The sequence below is a fragment of the Urocitellus parryii genome, unplaced genomic scaffold (assembly GCF_045843805.1).
Source record: "Urocitellus parryii isolate mUroPar1 unplaced genomic scaffold, mUroPar1.hap1 Scaffold_1072, whole genome shotgun sequence".
Taxonomy (NCBI): Eukaryota; Metazoa; Chordata; class Mammalia; order Rodentia; family Sciuridae; genus Urocitellus; species Urocitellus parryii.
In genome coordinates, this window is record NW_027551838.1 from 20497 (window position 1) to 47783 (window position 27287).

The following is a 27287-nucleotide window of genomic DNA, read 5'->3' on the forward strand; positions in this document are numbered from 1 at the left end:
AATCACACACAAGTTTCGAGAACAGCCTCAGCAATTTAGTAAGACCCTGTCACAAAATTAAAATAAAAAGGGCTGGGGATATAGCTTGTGGGTAGAATGCCCCTGGGTTCAAACCCCAGTATGAGGGAATTTTTTTTTTTTTTACTAGATATTTTAGTATTGTCTCTCACTATCATACACAATTCTTTGTGACTAAATCTTTAGGACATATTCATGACTATTTCCTTAGGATAAATTTATGACTTTATGATAAATAAAACACAAGTTAAACAAACAAATATACAGTAAAAGGTACTATCCTCCCAAATCTTCAATTATTCTTATAAACAGCTTAAGATAATGGTTTTCAACCTTGATGGTACATCAGAAACAGATTGGTAACTTTCACCTTATGTAATAGCCTAGATAGTGAAAGCTACTGATTTCTTTTTCTTTTTTTGTGGTGCTGGAGATGGAACCTACGACCTTGTGCATACTAGGCAAGGGCTTTACAACTGAATGAATCCCTATTCCTTTCACAATTTTAACAGAGTTCAATGTCTTCAGATATTCTTAGACAATTCAGATACAGAATTTAAGAAATTAAAATACCCTGTGTATATGGCAGTTTTTACTCTCATACCTTGTCAGTTTGAAAGAAAAAACTGGAAATGGAAGTTTCTCTAATATCTTAAAGATATAAAGATAAAGTTTCCCTAATATCTTAAAGATATAAAGATTAAGGCAAAGAATTAATTCAGTCTGTTAGGTATTTCTCATTGTGAACACAGCCTTTGCACCACAACCATAACTCTGCTTCCTTTAGCTGTTCTAATATTCTGAAAATAAACTTAACATGGGAATAGAAAGGAAAGCATTAGCTTTCTGAAGAGTTTTAGTGCTTAAAAAGGCTAAATTTTAAGTTTATTTTAAAATTTTAATACAAAATAATATTGCTTGTAATTTCATCAAATTAACATCTTAACTAATTCCAATGAAAATTCAGTTAGTATTTTTTATCTGGAGTACTGGGAATTGAAATCAGGGGTGCTCTCTAACACTGAACTATATCCCCAGCCCTTTTCATTTTTTATTTTGAATCAGGGGTCTCAATAAGTTGCTGAGGCTGGCCTCCAACTTGTGATTCTCTTGCCTCAGCCTCCTGAGTAGATGGATTATAGGCCTTCGATACCACACCTAGTTTAATTAATATCATGCCATTCCCCTATTGCACGATATTTAGATTCTTTACAATACTTAAAAATTAGAAATGTTGAAAATTTGTCCCCCCCCTTTTTTATGTAAAGGCTCTTTCAACACATTTCTCTTTCATTTTCCTCTATATTATTTGCCTTCCAAAGACAAACAACAGATCATAAGCATTATCCGAGGATAAGATTCTCAGACTTTTCTCTGGACTCTTATTCAATAGCCCCTATGGGGCAGGAGCTTGAGAACCAATATTTAAACAAGCTGTGTTAAGTGATTCCTTACAGTAGGTAAGCTTGGGAAACACTGGTTGCAGGATGAATGGACAAATTCCCTCCATCCCATCTTGAGAGCCATTCAAATTTTATTCTATTCAAGTTAAATTCTTTTGTGCTTATGTTTTTCTTCAGGTCTTTTTTTTGGGGGGGGAGGTGTCAAACTTTCTTTCTACCTATCTAAATTTTAATTCTTCAGAGATCATTTTAGTCCTTCTTACTCTGTTAACTACCTAATTTAACAATGCTTTCCTCTATTAAACAGACTCTTAAATCGTATTCTAATTTTGAGTAGATTGTCACTAGCCCCTTTTATTTTTTATTTAGAGTCAGGGTCTTGCTAAGTTTATGAGGCTGGCTTTGAACTTGTGATACTCCTGCCTAAGCCTCCTGAGCTGCTAGAATTATAAGCATGCACCACTGTGCCCAACTGTCTCTTATGTGATATGTTAATGTTTCTGATTTGATTGGAAATTAGGAATAGTCTATACCTTCAATAAACCAGAACATAAAGTTTAAAAAACTTATTGGCTAATGTGTAGGATGTCAAATACATAGTTGCTAAAAACAAGTGTTTGAAAAATAAATAATAAACTGGTTCTAAGAATTAATTTTCAAATAGGGCTTTTCTGGGGGGTGCGGGTGGTTAGGGATCAAATCCAGAGGCTCCAGGCAAATGCACTACCACTGAGCTACACCGACAACCCTAAAAATAGAGGCTCTTATATCAGTAAGTCATCCTTTTATCATAAAAGGTAGAGCATCTAAAGTCATACAGATTTTAAAAATAACTTCATCCTTGAAAGCCAATTTAATTATGGAATGCCTGACATTTTGTTTATCCTACATACTTTTAATTGATACCATTTAACTTTTTTTACACTTGATATATCCTCCTATATCCTTACAAATCAACATAGATCTCTAGCTATATTACTTATGTATATATATTACATACGGTTGTAGAGTATTCCATTTGCGGGAGATACTCCACAATTAATAAAAAAAATACTCAAGAAGTGATTATTACATGCCAGGCACTATTCTAAGCATCATGTATTAACTTATCTAGTTTTCATAACAACTTTATGAGATGTAGGTACTATTATGTTTTATACATATCAGCAAGAGATGTTAAATAACTTGCCTAAAGTTACAATTAAGAAGCAGCACAGTAGAAGTTCTAAAGCAGGCATCTAAGGAGTCATCTTCAATCAATATTTTTTTAATATTTATTTTTTAGTTGTAGTTGGACACAATACCTTTATTTATTTATTTTTAAGTGGTGCTGAGGATCAAACCCAGGGTCTCACACATGGCTAGGCAAGCGCTCTATCGCTGAGCCACAACCCCAGGCCCTTTAGTCAATGTTTTTAACCACTAGGTGAGTGCCACTAAGTATGTGCCCTATCAGGATTGATGGTCCCTCTGTATGAAAGGCTGTTCCTTTTGCCTGATACGCCAAATGCTCTTTTCCCAGATCTCACACTGCTGTAATCGTCTTGTCATTCAGGTCTCATCTTAACATCACTTCCTCAGAGGGGCCTTTCTGACCACTTAATATAGTAACTCCCCAGTTAGTTTTGATCACAGATTCCAATTACATTTTCATCACAGAACTTATAATTGCTTCATAAATAACTGCTGAATAAACCCCCTACTGATGGACATTCATTGGGGTATTATTGTAGAATTCCTCTTCAGTCAAATGAACTTTTTCCAAATAATATGAACAAAGTAGAAAAATGCATAAATTGTTGAATCCTATTGTTTTACCTATATTTAACCATACTTGAGAAGTCTACATGTTGTTTCTAATCTTTCACTACTGTGAATCTTTGAGGGTATACCTTATTGCTTTCTTTTAACTACTGGAAGGTAAAAGGATATGGTGGATTTTTGTTTGTGTTTTTCTGAGACAGGGCCTCAGTAAATTGTTAAGGCTGGCCTCAAGTTTGCAATCCTCCTGATTCAGCCTCCTGAGTAGCTAGGATTACAGGCATGCCCCAAATGATGTTTTGAATACTTCTGATATATATTATGGCCCTTCAAAATGGCTGTTCAATTTATTAACAAAGGATTTAAATATTCATCTTACCAAACTTGCTCCAACACCCTGTATACAGTTCTTTCAAGTCTTTACCAAATTTCACAGGCAAAACAGACAATATATTGTATGTAACATATGTCAATATATGTAGACTTCTTAAATATGGTTAAATATAGGTAAAACAATAGGATTCAACAAGTTATGTATTTTTCTACTTCATTCATGTTATTTGGACAAAGTTCACTTAACTGAAAAGAATAGTTCTACAATAATACCCCAATGAATGGCATACAAAAACCTGAATTGCATACACTGAATTACCATAAGGTTAATGGATACAAATGGAGGGCTAAAGAAAAGTCAATAACCAGCTGCATTAAACAGGAATTTACTAACTGTGTGGCATGTGACTGTGGGGTTTTACTGTTTTCAATACTTATTTTTTTAAAAAATATTTTTAGTTAAACATGGACATAATATCTTTATTTTAAAAAAATATTTTAGTTGTAGTTGGACACAATACTTTTATTTTGTTTATTTACTTTTATGTGACACTGGGGATCGAACCCAGTGCCTCACATGTTCGAGGCCAGTGCTCTGCCACTGAACCACAACCCCAGCTCTTGTTTTAAATACTTTTAAAAATAGGTTAATACACAAGTTCTTTGGGTTGTTGTTAGCATACTTTCTAATACAGACTCAAGACAAGGCAGGCCTACTGATTATTAAAAGAAAGGGCTAAGCCTGGAGTCTATCCTACTCATTCTCTCAGAAGCAGGATCAGAGTAAGATGAGGCTGGGGAAGAAAGACAGCTACTACTTCTGCCTGTCTCAAAACAACCCATGAATCATGTAGGTGTAAGGAAACTATAAGACTGGCATGAAGGAAAAGATGAGAAAGAAGCAACCCTATCTTGAAAACAGAATATACTTTTAAGATGTAACAATGAATCTCTGGACTAAGAAAGGGAAGTGTCAAAAATATTTGAGCCAAATGGGTTCGTGATGTATGACCTACTCCACTCCATTTTCTTTGGGGTTTTATTTCCTTTGGGGCCTTTATCCCTTCTACTAATTGGAAGAGGGCAGGGAAGGAGGGAGAATTAGCTATGTGGGTTATTAAGAGTATCTGTATTGTGGTATCAGTGGTAAGTTCTTTTTTTTTAAAGATAGAGTGAGAGAGAGAATTTTTTAATATTTATTTTTTAGTTCTCGGCGGACACAACATCTTTGTTGGTATGTGGTGCTGAGGATCGAACCCGGGCCGCACGCATGCCAGGCGAGCGTGCTACCACTTCAGCCACATCCCCAGCCCTGGTAAGTTCTTTTATAAGGTATTTTGCCAGAACAAAGACTGTATTAACATTGTCTTACAACTGAACAACTAGTTCTCCTTCTCCTTAAAAGGTGGTTTCTGAACTTATTTTACAGGAATAAAGATTTTTCAAAAATCAATCACAGTATTTTATAGGTATGCTTCCTTCACCAATTCTAACATCTATACCACCACTAGGGAAATGCCCAAAATAACGATGGATCAAATTCCTAAACTCCTAATATTAAGATGAACTTTTTTGAACGTGGTTTTCTAGAAGAAAGTAAGAACAGATGCAAAAGGTTGAAAGCTGAATGAGGGTGAACCCTAGGCTCAAGATTGAGGTGAACAGCAAAAGCCATAGAGATTCTAAAGAGATGACTGGAGGCCTTGCAACTGAAAGAAGGGGACTTAATGCCCAGAGGACTTGTTTCAATAAATAGCAGTGCTTTTATGTTTTAGGGTTTTATGTAAGATTTCTTTAAAAAAAAAAGAGTTCTATAGCTGCTTTATAAAGTGCTGAAAATCTGAGTCATACTATCATCCTTATTGTAAAATCAGGAGTTGAGCTGGGTGTGATGGCTCATGCCTGTAATTCCAGTGACTAGGGAAGCTCAGGTAGGAAGATCTCAAGTTTGATGTCAGCCTCAGCAATTCAGTCAGACTCTCAGCAACTTAGTGGAACCCTACCTCCAGGTAAAAGATTTTATAAAGGGCTGGGGATGTAGTTCAGTAATAAAGTGCCCTTGGGTTCAATCCCTTGTACCAAAAAAAAAAAAAATCAGGAGTTGAAGCCCATAAAAGTGAAATTACTCATTGAAGGTTATAGAATTAAGTAGGGTATTTCTATTATGACTTATTCTGAGACAGGATTAAATTAGTATGGCTATCTCAATGAAATAGTAGTAAGATAATGATGAACTTAAGCTAAAACTTCACAGTTTTAGTATCCTTTTTATGAAGAGGCAAAATGATGCAAACCCAAGTGGACAAATTTTTTTTTAGAAAATAATACGTAGTAAGATAAATAATTTTCCAATATAAACCCAATTTAAACATATTTATCATCTTTTTTTACTCAGTTTTGTTTTTAATTCCATGAACCAAAGAGAAATGATTGCTGAGGCTTTCACTCCAGCCTTTTTTAAAAATCAGGAGAATCTAAATATGAGAATCAACTATTTATTTTCTAATTTTAGGCCACTAACCTGATAAAGTATTTATTGTTATCTTACCTTAAAAAATCAAGTTCATAGGGCCTTTGGCTGGAAAAATTACATTTTAATTCTATTACAAAGCATTTTAGTTTCAACACAGAATTTCTCAATGATAATCATATTTTGGTAATGTGCCTTAGTCTAAAACAATAAAACTCAAATAAAACAAAAAATACTCAGATTAAAGAAAAAAATGTTATTTTTCTTTCCTTATTTACCTAAATTCTAAAAAAAATCATGTCTAATGCCTACCTGAGCCATCAGTGGGAACCGAACTTGCATTGATTCCAGAAAGACCAAACAAAGGACATTCTCGATCTGTGTTGACATGACCCCATTTGTGACATTTAATACATCTTACATTTCGAACCTGAGAAAAGTGAATGAATATTCTTTTGGTTACTAAAATACTACGAATCTAACCAATGTTTGGCAGGATTCAAGTTAAATTACTCACATTTTAAAAAGATCTGTAGGAAAAGATACTACAAAACTAAGTTTGGTAAATTTAATACAAATACTAAAATCTTATTATAAATTCTGCCTAACACCTAAGCTGAATCCTATTGTTTTTTACTTCTTAGTTGGTTGCAATATAACAATATCATCTTAAAATTTCTTAGTTTTAATAAGTCAAAATTAAAAGTTTCAAATTTCTAAACCAGGAGCTGGCAAAATTTTCCTGTAAAGGTTCAAATAGAACTTATTTTAGGCTTTTCAGGCCCAACCTCTGTGCCAACTGTAAGGACTCAGCTCTGCTGTTTAAGTTACAGATAATACATAAATGAACAAGCAAGGAAAGGTTCCAACAACATTTTCTTTATAAGGATTCCCTCTAGTGACAGGCTGCCCTGATTCTAAACAAATTACTGTTTTAAATCTTTTCTTGGTCATGACCTAATTCTCTAAATTCTTGGAAAAGAGCAGACACCAACATCATTATAACTCTTTTTTTTAAGTATTTATTTTTTAGTTGCAGTTGGATACAATATCTTTATCTTATTTATTTATTATTATGTGGTGCTGAGGATCAAACCCAGGCCTCACACATGCTAGGTGAGGGCTCTACAGCTGAGCCACAACTGCAGCCCTATAATTTTTTTTTTTAATATTTATTTTTTTAAGTTGTAGTTGGATACAATCCCTTTATTCCACTCATTTAATTTATGCGGCGCTGAGGATCGAACACAGGGCCCCACGCATGCTAGGCGAGCGCTCTACCATTGAGCTACAATCCCAGCCTCCCCATAACTCTTATTAGTAATTTTGATTCACATTTTTGGTCAGTCTACCACATTTAATGTTTTCTCCTTATTCCTACCATCATCTGATACCAATACAAACCATATTGTTCTTTTTCAGCGTGAACACCTTTTTGATAATTATGTAGATATTTACTAAATAAAAATTATTCGTAAAGGGTAAAATACATGTCACTTGCCTGAATGCCAAAGGGCTGATCTCTGATGTTCATGTCATCTTTGGCATATCTATTAAATAGAGAAAATGTATAAATAAAATATTAAGAATAATTTAATAAATTCAATGGTAGTTAACTTGAAAAAGTTATAGTCCTCAAAACAATATGAAATGTGTTATTACTTCAATAAGTATACAGAACTATAGTCTATTTAATATTTCAAAATAGTTATCAAATATCTAGGCTTATAGTTTGTAATTTATAAATAAAAAGAACAAGAATATAAAACAAGACTATGATAAAAGTAGATTGGTTGCATAAGAAAGTTCAATAAAAATGTTTTCATATTAGTTACTTTCTCTAACGCATATAAAGGTAATAACATAAGATGGGATTGCAGATATAGTGATATATATTGTATCTTAAAAGCAAACCAGACCGTACTTTTCTCATGGAGCTCCTTTCTGCCATTCAAATTTGTATTCTGTCTCTCCTTCTGTTTCTTCTTTCTAAAACATTCATTAAAAAGTCTTTCAATTTTCTCCATAAAATCAAAATTAATTATAAGTAAATTAAAACAGTAAATAGTGCTTTACCTCTTTGTTTTCTTGATTGCATATCAAAAATACAGGAGGGGAAAAAGTAAGACAAGTTAAAATTATCAGTGTAAAAATCAAATGTATATTACCACTATGATATGTTATTTGATTATAATTTGTAAGATTGTACTGGTTTGACTTCTTTCTTTTTGCATGAGATAAAAATCAAGGACGAAAGGATAAAATACAATACTGAATTTAACAATACTATATTTAACAAACATGTTAACTGCTAATTGTTAATTGCTAATTTTGAAACTTTTATGCTTTTTACAGATAGTGAATATTGTATTTTATATACACAAGTATATTTAGAAGGAAAGACTAAAGATATAACCACATTATAAAAGAATAAATGCATTTCTGCTGGTGTTGAGATTTTTTTTCCTCCCAAAAGGACACCTCATGAAAAATTACTAGAACAATATTTTTAATATTTATTCTACTTTATTGGTTATAATATTATTCTTTATTATCTCCTCAGAAAACCAATTTTATTTATTTTTTATTTATTATTTTGTAGTACTGGGGATTGAAGCCAGGGGTGCTCTAACACTGAACTACAAACCCAGTCCTTTTTATTTAAGTGAGGGTGTTACTAAAGTTGTGATCTTCCTGTCTCAGCCTCCCAGATAAGGATTATAGGTTTGCACCATTGCACCTGACATGATAACAATCTTTAAAAACAAAGAATACTTTTAAAAAGTCTGTTAGCTGGCTGGGGATGTGGCTCAAGCGGTAACACGCTCTCCTGGCATGTGTGGAGAGCTGGGTTCTATCCTCAGCACCACATAAAATAAAGATGTTGTGTCCACCGAAAACTGAAAAATAAATACTAAAAACAACAACAAAAAAATTTTCTCTCTCTCTCCTCTCTCTCTTAAAAAAAGTCTATTAGCAGTTTTCAATCTTTTTTAAAAATTTTGATTAATTAATTTCTTTGAGATGGAGGTCACTATGTTGTGCAGGTTGGTCCTGAATTTGCCTCTTCCTGTTTTGAGACTCCCTGGTAGCTGCCACTACAGGTTTGTGCTATCACACCCAGCAGTTCTCAATCTGTAGTTGTAAACATATAAAATATTTTAAGGAAACAGGGCAAGTACCTTTTTTGGCTCCTGGTGGGGCTTCATACATGAAATTAAGGCCATTCTTTACACGTTCATCTCCCATAAGCAATCTAAATGACATAAGAAATAAACTTAACAGTTTTATCCTTCCACCCCAAAAGGAACCCCAAGAGAATAAAAATAAATATTTTTTTTGTTAGAGTTCAAATTCTAAAATTTTACCCCACTGATTAGAGGACATTTAGAATATGTGAACGGAAATCAAACAATACTGTTTCTTTAGAATATGTGAATGGAAATCACAATACTATTTCTTTAATAATAGGCTGTAAGTTTTGAAACCGTCTTCTTACTTGAAATATTCTGGTCCTCTCAACAAAAAAGAGGAAAAGCTCTACGGTCACTCTAAAGGACTTTTCTTAAATTCTGAAATGCTGTTGAAATCCTGAAGGTCATCACAGAGTTGGAATTAAGTTAAACAGTTGGACAAGGACAAGGTTGCCAACAGTTTTTCTTAATTGTGAGGAATCAGTTTTGAAAATGAGTCTGGGTTTTCTTGAGAAAGTCAAAGCCAATTAATGCTTGTAAGAATCTAAATGAGAGAATCAAATTCTTTAGTGAGGCCAATGAAAAAAGACTCATTTTAAAAAAACTCTCCAATAAGCAACTTAATATGATAGAATCAGTGCCTGCTGTACCTCAAAAATCTTATTTTTATTGTTCCATTTTAACACTGAAAGTTTCCTGTTCAGGTTCCATTTACAAAAAGAAATGTTTGGCTTTTTATAAAAAATCCTCAGCCACAAATTGTATGCCTGAGTTAAAGTTTAATTCAAAAAATACAGGTAAAGGGCTGGGGATGTGGCTCAAGCGGTAGCACGCTCGCCTGGCATGCGTGCGGCCCGGGTTCGATCCTCAGCATCACATACAAACAACGTGTCTGCCGATAACTAAAAAAATAAATATAAAAAAAAATACAGGTAAAGTGCTAATTATAAAGAAGAAAGCCAACAAGGAAATAGAATTTCCTCTCATACTTGGAAAAGACAATCAAAATGGATATGCTACATGATTGAGATTCTTCTCTTACTTCCATTGGATTCTATAAACAACTGTTATGGAAAAAAAAAGAGAAGCAAAGGAACATAGGTACAGACATCCATACAATGGATTATTATTCAGCAACAGAAAGGAATTAAGTGCTGATACATGTCATACCATGAAACATGCTAAGAAAAAGAAATCAGTTACAAGATGCCACATGTACAGGACATGTCCAGAATTGGCAAATTTATAGAGATAGTAGACTGGCAATTACTTAGGGCTGAGAGGTAGAAGAAGGACAAGGTTGGGAAATTGGAAGTAATTGCTAATAGGTATAAGATTTCTTTTTCAGAGATGAAACGTTCTGAAATTAGATTATGGTGATGATGCCAAAACTCTTAGTTATTGGTGGACACAACATCTTTGTTGGTATGTGGTGCTGAGGATCGAACCCGGGCCGCACGCATGCCAGGCGAGCGCGCTACCGCTTGAGCCACATCCCCAGCCCCAAAAACTCTTAATATACTTAGAAGTCAACATATCTTTACACAAGTATGTAAATTTTGTCTTATATTAACACCATTAAAAAATGAAAATTAAGGGCTGGGTTGTGGCTTAGCAGTAGAGCAATTGCCTAGCACGTGCGAAGCCCTGGGTTTGATCCTCGGCAACACATAAAAATAAATAAAATAAAGATACTGTATCCAACTACTACTAAAAAATATTTTTAAAAAGTGAAAATTAAAAAGATCAGCATCACTAAATATTATGGAAATGTAAATCCAAAACTGCAATGAGATACCACTTCATACTTACTAGGATGGTTACTGCTGAACACAAAAAACCAAAAAAAAAAAAAAGTTAAATAGAGCATTTCAGCAAAGGAAATTATTAAAAGTATGGAGAGAGAGCTACAGAATGGGAGAAAATCTTGACCAGTGACGTCTCCAATAGGGGGTTAACATACAGAATATATAAAGAATTCAACTTAATACCCCCCAAAAAAAACACAACAAAAACTCAAACCAACTAACTCAATCAATAAATGGGCCAAAGAACTAACCAGAAACTTCTGAAAAAAGAAACACAAATGGTCAAAAAAATCTATGAAAAAATGTTTAACATCTCTATCAATCAGGGAAACGCAAATCAAAACTACACCAAGATTTCATCTTATTCCAGTCAGAACAGCAGCGATCAAGAACACAAACAGTAAATGCTGGCAAGGAAAAAGTACACTTGTACATTTTTGTGGAACTGTAGACTAGTACAACTACTCAGGAAAGCAGTATAGAGATTTCTTACAAAACTAGGGATAACCCACCTATCTCATTCCTTGGTATTTTCCTAAAAGATCTAAAATTGGCATACTACAGCAATAAATTCACCTCCATGTTCATTGCAGAGCAATTCACAATAACTAAATTATGAAATCAACCCAGGTGCCCACCAATAAATGATGGATTAAGAAATTGTGGCCGGGAGGGGCTGGGGTTGTGGCTCAGAGGTAGAGCGCTCGCCTAGCATGGTGAGGCTCTCGGTTCTATCCTCAGCACCACATAAATATAAAATACAGATATTGTGTCCACCTATAACTAAAAAATAAAAAATAAATTAAAAATAAAAAATAAATTAAAAAACAAAAACATGCCTGAAATCCCAGTGGCTTGGGAGGCTGGGGCAGGAGGATCATGAGTTCAAAGCCAGCCTCAGCAAAAGTGAGGTGCTCAGCAACTCAGTGAGACCCTGTCTCTAAATAAAATACAATAGGACTGGGGATGTGGTTCAGTGGTTGAGTGCCCCTGAGTCAATTCCTGATACCAAACAAACAAACAAAAATCAACAGGGAACTTCACCATTATGCATAAGTAAAAAGAACTGATCAAATATAAATAAATAAGCAAATGGAATTATAGTAGAGGAAGGAGAATGGGAGAGGGGAAGGAAATGGGAGGAAAAAGTGGGGATCATGACCTGAATTAAAATTTCATGCATGTATGAGTTTGTTGGGATGAGCCCCCCAACTACTATATATAACTATAAAGTTCTAATAAAAAAAAAAAGATAGCACAGTCACTACAGAAAAGAATTTGGTGAATTATATGATCCAGTGATTCCATTCCTAAAAATATATTTATTATTTTTTAATTTTATTTTTTAATATTTATTTTTTAGGTGTAGATGGACATAACACAATGCCTTTATTTTTATGTGGTGCTGAGGATCAAACCCCAGTCCCACCAGTGCTAGGCGAGCACTCTATCGCTGAGCCACAATCCCAGCCCCACCTAAAAATATATTTAAAGAAATTGAAAACAGGAACTTGAGCAGTTACCTCTAAAGATTTACACAGCATTATTCACAATAGCTCAAAAGTATAAGCAACCCAATGCCTATAAACAGAGGAGTGTTCTACAGTTCACTTGATTTTTATTGATTGGTTTACTTATTTTTATTATTTATTTATTTATATTTTTGTACAAGTGATTGAACCCAAGGGCACTCAACTACTGAGCCACAACCCTATCCCTTTTTTATATTTTATTTACAGCCAGGGTCTCAATGAGTTGCTTGGAGCCTTGTTAAGGTGCTGAGGCTGGCTTTCAACTCCAATCCTCCTGCCTCAGCCTCCTGAGCTGCTAGGAATACATATGTGCCCCACTGTGCTTTGTTTATTAAATCTATTTTTGTGACAGTGGTCTCACTATTTTCCAAGGCTGGTCTCAAACTCTTGGGCTCAAGCAAATCTCTTGCCACACCTCTGAAGCAGCTACCACACCCAGCTTTTCTCAGAAACTATATGAGTCGTAGAAAATACATTTTACGTGAATTATGGGTAAAGTCAAATAAAGTGACCATCTATGAGAGTAAAGGGATTAGTCTCCTGTAATTGATTATTCTATAAACAATGGCAGAGGGGCATATCTCACCTATTATCATATGACTCTTGTTCTTTAAGGTACTGTTGCATTAATTCTTCTTGTTTCTTCTTATCATATGATATTTTCTGTTCTGCCATCCATACCTAAATGAGTAAAGTAAAAAAGTAAATTAAATAGTTGGATTTAAGTTAAGTAGCAAGTTTGTTTTTTCATAATTAAATATAAAATGGCATTGTTTATGACAGTCCAATTTAGTAATAATGACATCATCACAAAATAATATCTGAAAATATGATTTGTATCTTGATATAAATCCTAAAATTCAACCATTCAACATAGCTATACTTTCACACAAACATGAGAACTGCTTTCAGTATGTGTGGTACAACAGCACCTTGTACCGGTCCCTACATTATTTCAGAGAGCAAAAAAAGCATTTCTTTACATAGAATATGTTTAACATAGATAACCCATTAGTACAGAACATTAGAAGTAGTGTTATGCAATGGCCACCAATGCTACTGGGTGTCACCAATACCCTAAGAGAGGAGAACTGGAGAAAGAGAAAAAAGGGAAAGGAAATGAAATTGTAGGAAAAAAAGAAAGAGACAAGAAAAGAAACAAAGAGATAAGACAGGGGCTAGGGATTTAGTTTAGTGGTAGAGTGCTTGCCCAACATGATGGAGGCCCTAGGTTCAATCCTCAGCATAAAACAAAACAAAAAAACCAAAGAAATAAGACAGAAGTGCTCAGGAGCATGAACACCTTAGGGTAAAGGTGTCTGTGTGAAATTCACAACACCATAAAAATAGTAAAGAGAATGAGACATAGATTAGAATGCTTTACAAGCATAGAATGCTTTATAAGTTTTGGTTATTTATTTTTTAGTTTTGGTTATTAAAAGTTATTTTTTATCAAGTAATTGTATTCACAGGTTGCTAGTGTTATCCATTTATTGCATATCCTGCCAAAGATTCTTTTTAAATTTTTTTAAAGTTGTAGATGGACACAATATATTTATTTGACTTATTTATTTTTATGTGCTGTTGAGGATTGAACCCAGTGCCTCACATGTGCTGGGCAAGTGCTCTACCATTGAGCTACAACCCCAACCCTTGCCAAAGATTTTTTTTTTTTGGCACCAGGGATTGAACCCAAGGGTCTTATCTACCAAGCCACACACCCTCAGCCCTTTTAAAATTTTATTTAGAGACAGGGTCTCTCTATGTTGCTTAGGGCCTCACTAAGTTGCAGATGCTGGTTTTGAACTTGTGATCCTCCTGCCTCAGTCTCCCAAGCCACTGATATTACAGGTGTGCACTATTATGCCCTGTTCTGCCAAAGATTTTCTAATGCATATGCATTAGTATATAAAACATAATTCTATTTACATGGTGGTAACATACTTTACATATATATGTACATATTCACATGGCTATATAAAACTCAAAAACATAAAACATGCTATATATAAAATTAAAAGCCTAGTTCATTTCACAACTTTGTGTGTATAGTCAATTAACAATTTTAGTACCCCCTGTATGTGATGCACACAGTAGTAAGCACTCACTTTGTTTCAAATCCTCTACCCACACTATCTCATTTTTCCCCCCAAAGGCACAGATAGAGATTTAGGAAAGTAGATACACATTCAAGGAAGAATGCAGGGTATAAAGAAAAGGATGGCAGTTCAATGGTATGAGGTGTTAATATTTATGGAGGACAGTCCTAGGGGCTGGATGAGATACACCATCTCATTTACTCTTCACAACTTTACAAGTCAAAGCAAGTGATACTGATCATCCTTTATTTGTAGATTAAGAAATTTTGGATCAGGAATATTAACTATTTTGTGTGACAATGCCTGTAATTCAGGGACTGCAGGAGGATTGCTAAGTTTAAGGTTAGTGTCAGCAACTTGTAGAGAGAGATCCTTAGCAACTTAGCAGAACTTGTCTCAAAATAAAAAATGGTTGGGATGTAGCCCATTGGTTCAATCCCCAATACCAATAAACAAATTAATATATAAATATTTTATGCAAGGTCTAATACCGACTATGCTGGAATGGTTAGAATCCTCGTCTGCCTCCAAAGCCCTGACTTTTTACTTCATCCTTTTGCTTTTCACCACAATCATTTTCGCTATGGTTTTTCTGCCCTGAGCTTAGCCAAACTGTAATTAATTAATTAATTAATTAATTTTTTTTGAGAGAGAATTTTAATATTTATTTTTTAGTTTTCGGCGAACACATCTTTGTTTGTATGTGGTGCTGAGGATCGAACCTGGGCCGCACGCATGCCAGGCGAGCGCGCTACCGCTTGAGCCACATCCCCAGCCCTAATTAATTATTTTTTAAAAAATATTTTTTAAGATGTTGATGGACCTTGATTGTATTCATTTATTTATATGCGGTGCTGAGAATTGAACCCAGTGCCTCACACATGCTAAGCAAGTGCTCTATCACTGAGCCACAACTCCAGCCTCTAATAAATTAATTTTGCTTTATTTATTTTTGGTGCCAGTGATTGAGTCCAGATGTACTCTATCACTAAGCTACATCCTCAACCCCTTCTTCTTCTTCTTCTTCTTCTTCTTCTTTTTTTTATTTTGAGACAGGGTCTCGCGAAGTTGCGGATCTCGCTAAATTGCAAAGGCTGGCCTCCAACTTGAGATCCTCCGGAGTGCGTCACCGCCCCGACTGTAATTAATTATTTAAAACGCTAATATTCAATGAGGGTGATTTCTTTTATACGATCTATCTTAAATAAACAGTCGTCTTTGTAGAGGAGAAAACTAAGGAGCCGTGAACCTCGGATTCGAAAAGACCAAACCCGAACCAGTTAAGGCAAGTATTGAGCAACTGTGAGCGCAGGCTCCACGTTTTATGGATTTACACTTTGACCGACAGAGCCAACGAGAGCATCCCAACTCGTCTTGGATGTAGAACAAACGTAGAGCGCCTGCTTCATCAGTGAGGAAAAGGGGGCGAGAGCACCTGGGCTTCTGGCCTGGAGAGGAGGTGATATCCTGGCATCCCAGCGACATCACCACTCTCACCCCAGCAGCCCCTGGGGACCCAGTGGCCGTAAGCCAGATCCCTTTGGGTTTCTTCTACTCACCTTTTTGATATTGGATTTGGAGGCAGGATGAAAGTCCTTTTTGCACATGAAGTTGGCGAAGGATTTCCCCATCTTGGCATCCGAGCTGAGGAAGGCAACCAACCGGTCAGCGAGCAACGTAAACAAACTCTGCCGCCTAACCGGAACTGCGCCTCCAGCAGCCGCGGGAACTTCCTAGGTCAAAGGTGACAGCTTCCGTCAACTGGCGCCTCCTCCCGCTACTTTCAGCTGTCACTTCTGGAAGCGCAGAGGCCAGGTGAGGGGCTTGCTAGAGGGAGGAATGTGCGCAGCGGAGGCCAGAGCCCTGGACTAGCTGCGGCGCAGCGCTGCCTGACCGCGGGACTCGCGGCCACAGCCGTTTGATCGTCTCACGCAGTGTACGGGGTCCGCGGTGGCGGCTCTTTCTACCAGCTGTCAGATTGCTTTCGTTGAACGCTGACACGAGTTGCAAAAACTTTTCTGCACCGGGTTTTTCACCTGTCTTGTGGAGAGAGTAATTCTCGCTTTAACTGGAGTACGATTGTGAGGTTCAAACGATGTGATGCTTTTTGAAAGCTATAAAATAGAATGTCAGCTCTACAAGAGCGGGAGCTCCTTTTGTTTCTAGTTATTTCCAGCTGTACGTTCCCTAGTGCAGAAAGATGTTCAGCAAACATTTGTTGAGTGATAAGTGGTGTGAGAGTCCAAGTTTCATGTCCTCAATGGGCCAAGTACCATTCTAACTAGGCAGCAATTGTACCTAGCTTCCCTGACGACCCCTCTTGGATAGTTGAGATCTCCTAGTGCAGCGTGATGGACGTCAGGACTCCAGGGTTTTGAATAGATGTGGCTGCTATTATTATAGAGCACACATCAACCAAGTCCTCTAGCGGGGTTTAGACTAGACTATTTGTGTAATTTACTCTTCTGCCAGATAATAACATCTTTCATTTGAGGATCTACTATGTTTCATGTTAAGCAAAATGCTTAACTTGTCTAATTGAAATCTCCCGTAATAACTCTGTTTAATCTTTTATTCTACTATTGAGCCTGCAAGCATAGAACAATTAAATAGCTTGTCAAAGTTATGTAGTGGTGGAACCAACTTTGGAACACAAATAGAAGGAGATGCAAGATATAAAAGTTGAAATACTCAAAGAAAAGAACAATAAGGATAGTGACCTCTTTCTCATCATTGAGAAGAGAAAAACTTCAGGAGTTTGGGCATTATAAAATAAACAGCTAAAACAATGTGTCTATTCTGAAAGCAAAATAAAGTATAGAATACTTAAGTATATTACTAAAATTAATGATTTAAATTTTACAAATTTCTAGTGAAGACAATCTACATATGAAATTCTACAATCAGGATTTACAAATTATATTTGTGAACTTCCACCATAAAATATTGACAATTGGAATTTCATTGACATTTTTTATATTTGAAGTAGTGAATCTGTTTCAAAATTTCTGTCTTTTTAATATTATAATCTCTGCATATTCTTCCTTAGGTCAAAGGAAACCTTTTCTTTCTTATTTCGAGAAAATACTGAAAACATGTTTTTTTTTTCCCCCTGTAAGTTTCAATGATAACAATACAAAGATAATTAAGGCATACTCTCGCCTCATAAGGATTTTATTGCCAATAAGAGGACTGGTGCACAAATATATAGAATATAGCCTTTATAACAGTAGGCTAGGTGTAGAGATTCCCGAATATAGGAATAATGAAAAGAAATTCAGGGGAGACTTTAGGAGAGAAAGGTTTTAGAGAATAAATTTGACCCATCAACTAGAAGAAAGTAGTTCACATTGCTATTTTCTTGTTGATTCTTGTAGTTCATGGTTGATTCTTAAGTCATGTTGATTATTGTATTATAGTTTATGATATTTAAAGCTTTAATGAACACCCTTTATTAGACATGGTAATAATATCCCTTGGCCAGAGAGTAGGAGTATTTGTTTTGTATATACTTAACAATATTTTCTCTTGTTATTTAAAAACTTCTATGTGATTGGTAGTTGTTTAGAAAATGGAGCCCTATTCCTGTGATACATTTGTGGCATTACCTCCAGCAACAATTGATAAGAGGATTATTTTTGGAAAAAATTCAGACAGACTCTGTGATGAAGTACAAGAGGTAGTTTATTTTCCTGCTGCAGTTCATGATAACAGAGAACCTCTTAAGGTAGGTAAAATATATGTTTTTATTTTCTAGATATTCAAATCTTTATTTTTAAAAATTGCCTTCATTCCAAGTCTAAATCTGGGAAGCACCTTCACCTCACAAAGAGTGCATAAATATGTACAACAGAGGAAACTCATTTTTAAAAAAATATTCGTTTTTTAAAAAAATATTTTTTAGTTGTAGATAGACACAATACCTTTATTTATGTATTTTTTCAATGTGGTGCTGAGAATTGAACCCAGTGCCCCACACATTCTAGGTAAGTGCTCAGCCACTGAGCCACAACCCCAGCCCAGAAACTCATTTTTAAAAGAATGTCATTAAAAAAGTATAAGATAACACCCATAGATATTAGTCCATCTTCTAAGAGGCAGTGCAGTCCTCACATCGCCAGAGTACCAAGGTTGTCTTAAACACCAGAATCTATAGCTTAATTTCTCCACTTAATACCAAGCAATAAAAATTAGACAGTCCTGGGCTGGGGATGTGGCTCAAGTGGTAGCGTGCTTGCCTAGCATGCATGTGGCCCGGGTTCGATCCTGAGCACCACATACAAAGATGTTGTGTCTGCCGAAAACCAAAAAATAAATATTAAAAAATTCTCTCTCTCTCTCTCTCTCTCTCTCTCTCTCTCTCTCTCTCTCTCTCTCTTTTAAAAAATTAGACAGTCCACCAAGGGAAAAACTGCTTCTATCTGACACTCTTAGAAGGGTCCCCAACTTTCTATTTGAGATGATGTTGAATTTTTGTTTCCCACTGGCCCTTGGATTGTTTCTCCAGATGTAGCACTATTATTTCGTAACTCTTTTTACACAACAGTGATTGAAAACTTCCTTTGATCAGAGAATAATGTTAGGTGTAACCTCTAATATTTAAAAACACTGGTTTATATGTGACAACTTTCAATGAGAATATCCCATGGGTGTTCATGTTTCTTGATGCCACAGAAGGTGAGTATAAATGAATTTTAAGAGGTCAGGCATCACTCTGCTTACAAGACAACCCGTTCCTAGATGAGTTCTGGGGTGGCATGTTATTCACAAAAGGCATTTGTCTAATTCTGACCAGGAGCCAGAATTTAGAATAGTTTATAGACAAATCACCAAGGCCATGAATTGACACAAAAAACAGGCAGAGCCCTCTAGCATGTCAGAGATCTTCATTGCTTCAAATTGCAAACCAAAGTATCCCAGAAAACAGGAAATCTGAAATACATGTTTTATTAGCAATATGCTACTTTAAAAATATCATAAAACAGTTATTACTATCATTTTTTTTGAGAGAGAGGGAGAGAGGGAGAGGGAGAGAGGGAGAGAGAGAGAGAGAGAGAGAGAGAGAGAGAGAGAATTTTTTAATATTTTACTTTTTAGTTTTCGGCGGACACAACATCTTTGTTGGTATGTGGTGCTGAGGATCGAACCTGGGCCGCACGCATTCCAGGCGAGCGCGCTACCGTTTGAGCCACATCCCCAGCCCTATTACTATCATTAACTAGCAATTTGGAAGAGATAATAGAAGTTAAAATTCAAGAATTTAAATATGAAAAATAATTGAATTAGAAATAGGCTTCTGATTTTTATTTCAATGATTTGGAAGCAATTGAAATAACTAATGAAAATTATTCTTTGATGAAATATTAGAATACTTTTCACATGCAAGCATGTTAGAGCAAGGAGTTTAAAGTCAGCTGTAAGATTCAGATGTTGTCTGATGGGAATTCAGAGTCTACAGTTGGAATAGGAGGTATATGCAACTAATTCCACTATAAATTAAATGATAAATTTAAGTAGAAGCAACATATTGCAGCATAGGAGAAACATGTGATTCAGACTAGGGATCAAGGAAAGCTTCACTAGGAAGTTTGTTAGACAAAAAAGATTTTGATTGGTGTAGAATAAGAAAAGTTAATCCAGATTCTGGATAAAGGTTTATGACTCATTAAAAGGTTTATTAAGCCCTGCAATAGCACTAACAACATGCATTTTATTCAGTCACTTGATAGTATACAAATGAATTGAAGGATCCTTTAAAATTTTTATGGAAGAAATAATTTACTATGGAACTTTAGTGAAAGTTTCACTTTATATTTTATTGCTAAGTTATGTACTTTTTGTATTTTAATTCTGTGACATTCTAACACTCAGATATATTAGACATTTTCTATATATTAGGCTATATATTTTTTCTTTTTCTGAAACTGTTTATTCATCTGGGATACCGGTTCCACTTTATCTCTATATTTAAATCTGGCTATCTTGTAAACCAGTGGTTCTCATTCTTTCCACTGCTGCAGACATACCTGATGGACTTCTTCCACAAGTGATATAGACTTCTATGATAATACTCCTGTATTTAGGGGTTACCATATGTGTGCCTAATTAGGAAACACTGGACATTGAGGTTGAGAATTCATTTCTTTTTCATATTTTATTTTTTAGTTGTAGATGGACACAATATCTTTATTTTATTTTTATGTGGTGCTGAGGATCAAACCCAGGCCCTCGCACACACGGCCTCGCATGTGCTAGGCGAGTGATCTACTGCTGAGGCACAACCGCAGCTGGAGAATTCCTTTCTTAATCATCAATTCCTATACATCTTCCTTTGCAAAAAATGTTCAAGACTTTACAACTAGAATTCTTTCCTGAGCTTCTGTAGTGCCTCATGTTCACTTCTCTTCATGACCCTTGTACTTTATATTTTGTTGTGTCTTAATGTAGAAGTCTTAGTTTGTTATAAGTAAGCTTTGTATTGATTAAGTCTTTATAACTAAGATCTCTTTTAGCAGACTACTTTACGGTAGGAGATACTCAGCCATTATTTGGATGAATAAATGATTTAGCATTAATTCTGAATATTTTTAAGAGTAATGCCTTTATTACTAAAAGTTTCAATTTAGTTATATTTCATTGACCTCTTTGATAATGGTGTATCTTTTGAATGATTTTTGAAATTCTAGATTTTGATAACTTTTTTTGGTTTTGTGGTTATGGCTATGACTTTTTTTTTTAACAGTGTACTTATATAGAAATTGATCAAGTTCCAGAAACATATGCTGTTGTCCTTAGTTGCCCTGCTTGGTTGTGGGGGGCAGAAATGGGAGCCAGTGAGCATGGAGTTTGCATTGGGAATGAAGCTGTATGGGGAAGAGAAGAAGTTTGTGATGAAGAAGCACTACTGGGCATGGACCTTGTCAGGTTATTTGTGTGTTATATTTTTTCATTATAGAACTTGTCTAATTGTTAAATCTTGGTATAATTCTTACCTATTTTATTTTTCAATTTTTCTTTTTTTGGACTTTGATACTTCATAGTATCAAAGATAAAAATGTTTTAGAGTTTCAGCATGCAATTTCATGGCTATCAAAGATCACTAATTGGGAGAAGGGAAGGAGAGGGAAATCATGATTCATTGGAAGTACCTAATATAATTGTGTAATTTACACAATAACCTTATGGAATATGTATTACTATCATAATTTTACAAATGAGATATCTGAATTTCAGATATAAAGCAACTTGCCGATAAATTACCAAGTCAAAAAGTTTAAAAATTAGATTTCATATTATTTGTTAACTTGAAAGAATTTTTGCTTTGAATGTAAACACAAAGTCATATGAGCATGAAAATATTTCAGAAAATTAAACAAAGTTTATTTTAATATTTTTATTTTAGACTTGGCCTTGAAAGAGCTGACACAGCTGAAAAAGCCCTCAAGGTCATTGTTGATTTGTTAGAGAAATATGGCCAGGGTGGAAACTGTACAGAGGGCAGGATGGAATTTAGTTATCACAACAGTTTCCTGATAGCTGATAGGAATGAAGCCTGGATTCTGGAGACTGCAGGGAAGCATTGGGCAGCAGAAAAAGTAAAAGGTATGGAAAACTTTTTTTTTTATTTATAAGGGAACAAATCTATTTTGGCTCACAATTCTGAAAGGGGGGAAAATCCAAGAATATGGTGGCACATCTGCTCAGTTTCTTGTGGCAGGTCTTACTGCTTCGGCCTATAGGGGAAAGCAGTAGGGCAAATGGGCACATGCAGAAGACGAAGAACATAAGGAATGACTTTGCTTTAATAACTTGCTCTTGTGGTAATTAATCTAGATGGACAACTTTTTTGTGTGATTTAATTTACTATTAATAAAATATACCCTTAACTGCAGATATTGCATTTCATTGTCTTTGAAGATTTATATTCCAGCAAAATAAAGGGTAACCTGTAGGGGAAAAGTTAAAAATTGGAAAGAACATGTACTATGAAGTGCATTCTTGAAAAGGTTAAAAGGTAGCATTATCTCTGGCTATATGAGTTTCATATAATGTGTGTATATTTTATGTGCATCAGTTTTTGGCTATTTTATAGTGCTTTTTTTCTTTTAATAACCCCTTGCTATCTTGTCCTCTTTTAACTTTGAGCTGAACACCAAAATTCTTTCATGCTTAAGTATGGAGGTGAGAAAAGGGGAATGGAGCTGGAGATGGATGTCTTTGGGTTGGTGGTTAGAAAGGATATAGTGAAACAAGAATGTCCACTCTCACGAGTATATATATTTCAATACATTTTCTGAAATTTTAGCAATTATGTGAGAAGGAAATAAAATAAAAGGGATACAAAGAGTAAAGGGAAAAGTCAAATTATCACTGTTTGCAGGTGATATTATCCCATACTTATAAGATCTAAAAAGTTCCCCCAGACTTCTAGAACTAATAAACAAACTCAACAAAGTATCAAGATACAAAATCAATATTCAAGAATCAGTAACTTTCCTATTCACCAATAATCAATCCGTTGAAAAAGAAATTAGGAAAACAATCCCATGCATAATAACCTAAAGAAAGAAAGAAAGAATAAATCTAATCAAAGAGGTGAAAGACCTTTATAATGAAAATTATAGAACACTGAAGAAAGAAATTGAAGAAGACACTAGAAAATGGACAGATCTCCCATGTTCATGGAGAGACAGAATAGCCGTAGTACAAAAAGTGATCTACAGATTCAATGCAATGTCCATCAAAATACCAATAATATTATTCACAGAACTAGAAAAAACAGTCCAAAAATTCATATGGAAGAATATAAAATCCAGAATATCACAAGCAACTCAAAGAAAATAAAAAAATGCTGATGGCATCACAATACCCAATTTTAAATTACACTACAAAGCTAGTAAGAAAAACAGAACAGAACTGGCATAAAAACACACATAGAGCAATGCAATAGAAGACACAGAGACAGACCCACACAGATACATTCATCTGATCCTTACAAAGGTGCCCAAAATATACTTTGGAGAAAAGATAGCCTTTTAAACAAATGTGTGGAAAAACTGAATATCCAGATGTAGAATAATGAAACTCACCCTGAATTTGAGGTTGAGCTCCCTCTCACCCTGCACAAAAGTCAACTCAAAATGGATGAAAGACCTAGGAATCAGACCAGAAACGTGGCAACTTTAAAGTGGGTCAGCACTTCAACATATAGGTACAGACAAGCAACAACTTCTTCAACAAGACTCCTAAACTTCAGGAAATAGTACCAAAAATTAATAAATGGGTTTGCATCAAATTGAAAAGCTTCTGTACAGCAAAGTAAAAAAAGAGCATGAAGAGAGTATACAAACTGGGAGAAGTCTTTGCTAGCTAGTTTTTCAACAGAGGATTAATATCCATAATATATAAAGAACTTTAAAAATCTATAAAATAACCCAGTCAATAAATGGGGAAAAAAATTAAACACTTCTCAAAAGAAGAAATACAAATGGTCAACAAATATATGAAAAAAATTTCAACATCTTTAGCAATCAGGGAAATGCAAATCAAAATTACCCTAAGAGTTCATCTTATTCCAATTAGAATGGCAGTAATCAAGAAATACAACTAATAATAAATGCTGGCAAGAATGAAGGAGAAAAAGAATACTTATGGGATCTTGATGGGATTATGACTTTGTATAACCAGTATGGAAATCAGTATGGAGGTTCCTCAAAAGACTAGGAATGGAAAGATCATATGATGCAGCTATGATATTCCTCAATATTTATTCAAAAGAATTAAAGTCAGCATAGCTATACATACATACCCATGTTTATAGCAATGCAATTCCCAATAGCCAAGGTATAGAACCAATGTCTGTCTGTAAGTGTCTAATGTTAAGGTCTGTAAACAAGTCAAAATAACACCTGGTATTTTGCCAGGGGAATGTTAGAGTTCGTAAACAAGTCTGGATGGTGCCTGCCTGGCAAAATGCCAGATCTGCTGCAGTCCGGCTGCAGCAAAATAGCCGGGGGTGGGGGGGTGGGGGGTGACGAATAACTTCTGTAGATTGATACAGCAGGAGTAGGAGCGTTTATTGTAGGACAACAGAGCTATTTATACATTTTGCACAGCTTATCTTAATTAGTATAAAGTAGATACATCAGTCAACCAATAAGGAATCTCCACACTTAATGGCTCGCTTTTGTTACTTTTCAAACCACTCCCTCTGGCATTTTGCCAGGCACCATCCAGACTTGTTTACGAACTCTAACATTCCCCTGGCAAAATACCAGGTGTTATTTTGACTTGTTTACAGACCTTAACATTGTCTATCAATGGATAAGTGAATAAAGAAAATGTGGCATATATATACAATGGAGCTTTTTAAAATTGATTTTTAAAAAAATAAATGACAGCGGAATGCAATACAATTCTTTTTTTTTTAAAGAGAGAGTGAGAGAGGAGAGAAAGAGAGAGAGAGAGAGAGAACTTTCAACATTTATTCTTTAGTTCTCAGCGGACACAATATCTTTGTTGGTATGTGATGCTGAGGATCGAACCCGGGCCGCACGCATGCCAGGCGAGCGCGCTACCGCTTGAGCCACATCCCCGGCCCCGGATACAATTCTTATTACACATATACAGCACAATTTTCATATCTCTGGTTGTATATAAAGTATGTTGACACCAATTTGTGCCTTCATACATGTACTTTGGACAATGGAGTTTTATTCAGACATAAATATGAATGAAACTGTGTAATTTAAAGGAAAATGGATGGAACTTGAGAACATTATGTTAAATGAAGTAAGCCAGACTCAGAAACTCAATGGTCATATTCTCTTTCGTATGTGGATGCTAAAGAAAATAAAAGGCAGGGGCAAGGTTGTCATAAAAATAGAAAGGAGACCAGTGGAGTAGAAGAAAGGGACAAGGAGGAGGATAGAGGAGAGGGAAAAGAAGGTACTGGTGAATGAAATTGACTAAATTATGTGCATGTATTAATATGTAATAATAAATCCCACTATTATGCTTAATTTTAATGTTATCAGTAAAAAAAGAAAGGGTACGATGATATAATAGTAAAACAAAATTTTATGTCATTGGGTAGAACAACACAAGTTGTTTGCTTTAGAATGCTTTGCTTTTTCTTTCCCATGGTTTTGTTTTGATCATATATTCCTTTTATTTGTTTCAAGTGAGGAAATCCAGAGATGTAAGAGACTGGTATATGCAAAACTTGGAATTGAGATCTTCCTGATTTCAGTTCAGTGTTCTTTCACTAGAGCACAACCTGTGTTCAAACATAATCATGTGATTATGTTTGAGATCCAGGAGGATCTCCTAGTTTTACTAAGGAGATAATATATACATGTAAAAATGTTAATTGTTGTATGAATGATACACATAGATGCTGTGAATATTAAAGAAAGGAAAGGTCATTGTAAGCTGGGGGAGTTCAGAAAGGCTTCATAAAGGAAGACTTGAGCTTTGGAGGATTTGGATATTATTTTCAAAACAGATCATTGCCAGTTGTTTTGTTGGACATTTTGTTATATATTTTGCTTTATATATATTGTTTTATGTTTTATTTTATGTATTTTATCTTTTTTAATATATAAAGTTTAACTTAGACTATTTTCTGATTGTGTTAATTGACCCTATTATATCATTAAGCACTTTTAATTTTATCAAATATGCTACATGAAAAGACAAACGAATTCTGTTCAACACAGTTCAACATTCTGTGAAAAAGTCTCATTAGGTCATGCAAAATAAGCACCTTCACTGGGTATCATTATCCAGTTGTACGTTTTGTCACCAGTTTTTCTATTTCTAAATGAGCCCAAGAACTAAATTGTTGTCTTTGAATGTTCCTAACACAAAGAAATGATAAATGTCTGATATAATATACACCCATTTGCCTTGGTCTGATTATTAGACATTATTATACATGTAATGAAATGCTACACTGTACCACATAAATATGTACAATTATTATGTGTCAATTAAAATATATGTTGATTTAAAAAAACTGAATTGTTGGATTATAGGGAATCATCTCTTAGATGGAAACTTCATCACTATCCTTGATTCTATTTTGACTTAAGTCTTGATTTTATAGTGAGACTATCCCAAGTATTACTTCAGTAGAATAATTACTTAGTTGATTTTTACTTTGCAGCTGTCTTTTAAATCAGTTTCAAAACATTATCAATTTTAATTAATTAACATTTATTTTTGTGGTACGGGGATTAAACCCAGGGACACTTTACCCCTGGGCTACATTCTCAGCCCTTTGTAAAAAATTTTGAGACAGGGTCTTCCTAAGTTGTCTAGGCTGTCCTCAAACTTGTGATTCTCCTGAGTGGTTGGGTCAATTTTCATTTATCATCAGCTATATAATTTATTGTGAACAGACTTTTTATTATTTTTTCCTCTTTTGTATTTTAGTGGAAAATTTTATTTGTGACTTGTGCCACAATATCTTTGCAAGCAATGTATTTATGATTTAAAAAAAATAGTGTTAGAAACTATAGTAAATCCACATCCTTGAGTATTACTCAGCAATAAAAAGGAACGAACTGTTGATACCTACAGTAAGCTGGATGAATCTTTAGAGAATTATGTTGAGGGGCTGGGGATGTGGCTCAGGTGGTAGCGCGCCCGCCTGGCATGCGTGTG

The 27287-nt window shown here is 34.9% G+C and overlaps 1 protein-coding gene and 1 pseudogene across 4 annotated transcripts in view; one reads left to right on the forward strand and one right to left on the reverse strand.

Moving 5' to 3' along the window:
• The window catches only part of LOC144251565 (corepressor interacting with RBPJ 1-like), a 36065-nt pseudogene extending 19729 nt beyond the window's left edge, over positions 1 to 16336 (reverse strand).
• A 17-nt stretch (positions 16337 to 16353) lies between these two features.
• The window catches only part of LOC144251563 (secernin-3-like), a 34049-nt gene continuing 23115 nt past the window's right edge, over positions 16354 to 27287 (forward strand). For 2 of the 4 annotated variants that reach the window (XM_077794412.1, XM_077794409.1), the window contains exons 1-4: positions 16358 to 16433; positions 18179 to 18345; positions 21361 to 21542; positions 22021 to 22220. In XM_077794412.1, the coding sequence (XP_077650538.1) occupies positions 18190 to 18345; positions 21361 to 21542; positions 22021 to 22220 (538 nt within the window). In that variant the 5' untranslated portion in view covers positions 16358 to 16433; positions 18179 to 18189. Of the gene's footprint in view, positions 16434 to 18178; positions 18346 to 21360; positions 21543 to 22020; positions 22221 to 27287 lie in introns of all 4 variants that reach the window. The other 2 variants (XM_077794411.1, XM_077794410.1) reach the window with 2 other exon arrangements.